This window comes from Hylobates moloch, unplaced genomic scaffold (genome assembly GCF_009828535.3).
Source record: "Hylobates moloch isolate HMO894 unplaced genomic scaffold, HMol_V3 SCAFFOLD_4229, whole genome shotgun sequence".
Lineage (NCBI taxonomy): Eukaryota > Metazoa > Chordata > Mammalia > Primates > Hylobatidae > Hylobates > Hylobates moloch.
In genome coordinates, this window is record NW_026656504.1 from 1,367 (window position 1) to 5,738 (window position 4,372).

A 4,372-nucleotide genomic window follows, 5' to 3' on the forward strand; every position below is an offset into this window, starting at 1 on the left:
TCAAGAAATCTCATCCAGAAGTTCGTGGAGTGCCCTTAACACTTAATTGGGAAATGTCTTCAGTTTCCTGCACTTGAAGGATTGTTGTTTCTTCCTGGAGGAGACGATTTAGATTTATTCTCCTGGGGAACAAACGATGGAATCAAAGGCTAAAAGCCTGGCGGAAACACATTTCTACTCAATACAAAGAATTTAAAAGGAGCTACACGCACTGTCTCAGGCGGTGGTGAGCCAGTTTCAAACAGAGGCAGGCTGCTTCCTGAGGAACCAGCCCCTAGGGGGTTGACGCCCTGATCCCGGGTCGCTGGTCGGGGGCGGAGACGGGGACAACTAGCTGAGTGTGCGAGCGCCAGGGATTCCAGCTGCACGTCCCAGGTTCTCTAGGGCGCGGCAGGCCAGGGCGGGACGAGGAGAGCTGCGGGGAGAAAGCCTGTGGCTGGGTCCAGAGGTGCGGGTGCGGCGCGGGACAAGCGGGCAGCATGCTCAGGGAGGTCGGGAGCCTACTGCGCCTCGGCCGCGGGCTAACAATCCGCTGCGGCCCCGGGGCGCCTCTCGAAGCCACGCGGCGGCCCGCACCGGCTCTTCCTCCCCGGGGTCTCGCCTGCTACTCCAGCGGCGGGGCCCCCAGCAATTCTGGGCCCCAAGGTCACGGTGAGCCAGGGCTCCGACGGGGAGGTCCTGGGAGGGAGGAGGTTGCGGGAGGGCAGCGAAGGGCCGGCCCGGGAGTCAGCTTGAGGGCGCGCTGATCCCTCTGTGCCGGTCCGACAGTTCCCGCGTCCATCTGGGTTGCTTTCGCTGCAGGGGAGATTCACCGAGTCCCCACGCAGCGCAGGCCTTCGCAGTTCGACAAGAAAATCCTGCTGTGGACAGGGCGTTTCAAATCGATGGAGGAGATCCCGCCTCGGATCCCGTAAGTGTGGCGAGCGCCGCGCGAAGGAGAGTCGGTCCCCGGCCGCAAGGGTGCGGGGTGACCCACCTTCCGACCGCGGCCACCTAGGAGTGAAAGCGGCCGCAGTGCCAACACTTCGCAATAACACCCACCACACACGGAGTTTACCTACACACACACCCCGCCTCCAGTGCGGTGTGTCAAGAGTCAACTAAGCTTACAGGGAGATTGCAGAAGGTGGGTGAAAACTGAGAGGTTCAGGGGACACTTCCAGCATAGCCCAGATTGCCGGTCCCCAGCAAGCTCCGAACAGGGAGGCAGTGGGGCTTTTATGCCAAACAGGCCACGGTCCTCGCGAGCGTCCGGATGGCTGCCGGGACGCCAGACGGCAATCCAGGTTTTGGCCGGGGGCGTCCCCCTACCCCACCCAAGGAAGGGGTTCTCTGATCTTGGCTTCCGGGGCGGCTAGGGGAGGGGGGGGGTCTCTGGAAAAAAGACGCATCCGTGCGGCTTCCTCTTCTGGGGCAGGAGACGCCTGGCGGACGCGTTTCTCCTGCCCTCTAGGCTCCGAGTTTACTCAGGGTGGGACGCGCGGGAGTGTCAGCACTGTGGGCCTCTTCAGCATGCTAAACCCACCAAGACAGATGATAAAACTCAAGCTAATAACTCCCCCTCTAGGGTAATGTAACCTGTAAAATAAATGCTAATAATAAGTAAATGTAACCTGTAAAAAAATCTTTCCAAAGTTTCTGTTTCTGCCAAGCCCAAAAACCTTCGCAGCATTTTTACAAGGGATTGGGTAAAAAAGAGAGGGACGGAAACTAAGAATAAAATCAGTCTACTACTTTTTAAGTTTATCTTTTAAGAATAAAAGACTAAAACCATAACGTGAAAGAAGGATTTTAGAGATTCTGTATATTTGTACAATGTAATGAATGCCTATTAGAATGGATAATGGAAACTGGGCCTATATTTCTGTTTTTCACATGGTGCCTGCAATGTTATTGTTTATAAACAATTGCAGTTTATCAGTTACCAGAGTATCTCAGATAGATAGGGGGCAGGGTGGGAGAACATGGCAGGAGATGTACACTCAATAATGAATTCTGAAGCATTTTCGTTCTTTTATTGGAGCAAGTCACTAAATGAGAAATGGACATGGAATTTGAAATAACATTTCATTTGAATCCTTTTTCAGTATTTATTCAACTACAGAGGCACTTTCTAAGATTATTTTTCCTCGAGATCTATAGACTCCAAACTACAGACTTAGCTGAAAGCAAAAATTAGCCTCAGAAAAGTCTTTATCATCATAAGCTCTGGTTATCAAATTTTAATTGATGCCTGAAAATTTAATACTATAAATGCCAAAGAAGTAAAAAAAAAAATAAAATAAATAAGCCACCACCCTCAATTGGTTTGAATTTTTATTTCTAGTGGCCTAACCGAGTAATCAAGAGTGTAAAGAACCAACATTATTGTATATTGTTTGTCAAGAAAACCTATGCCCAGTATTGCATTTAACATAGCTGTATATGTGAACAGACTCGTTTTACAGAAATAATTTAATTTCCCCAAGATCATAGTCAAAAGATGTATTATAAACAGGAACATTTCACTAAGAACAAGATGCCTATAAAAAGCATTGCAGTTTTGCACTGGAAACATAAAAGTATTTGAGTATTTTTCATTTTATTATTTTTCTATAATTTTTTAAGCATTACTATTTAAGAGAGATATTCCTGTTAAGCTAAGTGTCACACTTAAAATGTAAACAGCTTTTACCTTTTAATGGACATATAATGAACAAGTGACCTATAATTTTTGTATCATACACTAATTATGTTTAATAATAACTGTACTTTGTCTTGTTTTTCTCAGTGCTAAACTAATTTGTTACAATAGATTAAAGCCAAATGGCTGGGTAAAAAAGATCAGAGCTTCTAGGTTCCATCTGGAACAAAAGTTAGCAGCAAATATAATCTAATAATTTCTCCATACTCACTAATTGGACCTGTTTGCAACTAACATCTTAAAACTTACATCACTCTGCCTAAAATCTAAAGAAAATAGGCTAGATAGGAGTTTTCTATAGTCTTTTAACCAGTGGAAAATTTAAAAAGTTTTCTGTTTTTAAGAGAAAATGCAACTTTGTCTTTCTGCATTTTTTTTTTTCAATGTAACTACACACTATTTAAACTTCACATAGAGAGGAAAGAATACCAATGAATATATTCTCATGAATGAAATTCTTTTAAGTATGCATATTTATAATCTGCCACTTCATATCACTGAAAATTGTTAGCTTATTTCAACATAAAATTCCCAGAAGCATGATGCCTTTTGTATCACTACTTTGTAAGTAGTATTATTAAAATCTTGGACAACATGCATAAAACTATCAATGAATAAGAATATCTAGAATTTAAGTATATCAAATTTCAGAATAATAATAACATGAAAATGAAGGTCTTTTTTATCTTTTTCTTTGGCAAATTATTGTGATTTTGATTACGTTTAAAAAGAAATTATTGCAAAAGCCATGAAGGAAACATTTTTCTAACAGACGTTCTCACAAACTGGATAATAGTGTGTCTTTTGGGGGTAGCATGTGAAGGGACAAGAGATTGGGAGGCGAGTGAAAAAAACAAAGTGATAAAAATGAGTTTAAAAAAAAAACTGTTCAAATGGAAAACAAAGCCTACTTTACAAAGAGGCTAAATAACTGCAAGTCATCGACATTCATATGCTTTAACTCTTCCTTTACCCCACTTAGTGAATAAAAACAATGGAGAGTCAAGTTAGCATCTCTAGCAGTTATATTTTGAGGAATTAGAAACTAATATTCTACACAGTGGTTTCATAATGGCTAACATTAGTTTAAGATCTGAATAAATACTTGTTAATTTGAAATTGGTAAAAATAACTAGCTAGCATTTCAAAGTCTTTCACATGAAAATGTCACCGAATGCAGTTTGCATTCAGGGAATTTTTTGGAATGTTTACATGGCAAATTTTCTATCATGCCTGTCAGAAAACCATATTACTTTTACATATTTAACAAAATACACATCTTCGTTTAGGCCAGGAATGATAGACACTGCAAGAAACAAAGCTCGAGTGAAAACTTGTTACATAATGATTGGACTCACAATTATCGCCTGCTTTGCTGTGATAGTGTCAGCCAAAAGGGTGAGTATCTCCTTAAAAGGGCAAGTCAGTTAAAAGGGTGAGGACCTCTTTTTAAGTACCTAAAAGAGTATCTCACCAAAAGGATGAGTACCTCCTTAGTCAGCCCAAAGAGTGAATTTTAATAAATGTCATGGACATTGTTCTTGATTCAGGATTACTGCTGTTTTTTAATATAAGAACAATTTTGTCTTTGAGACTTGAAGTCATATTATATATATATATACTTTTTGTATATATATAAATATATATAATGTATTATATATATACACTTTATATTATATATACACATAT

The 4,372-nt window shown here is 41.7% G+C and overlaps 1 protein-coding gene across 1 annotated transcript; it reads left to right on the forward strand.

Moving 5' to 3' along the window:
- Nucleotides 1–353: 353 nt before the first annotated feature.
- Nucleotides 354–4,081, forward strand: FAM162B (family with sequence similarity 162 member B; the record flags this gene model as incomplete). The annotated part of the gene is made up of 3 exons (XM_032148417.2): nt 354–651; nt 802–910; nt 3,973–4,081. Coding segments are annotated over 3 exons (516 nt in total), but the record flags the coding sequence as incomplete, so codon positions are not given.
- Nucleotides 4,082–4,372: the final 291 nt, after the last annotated feature.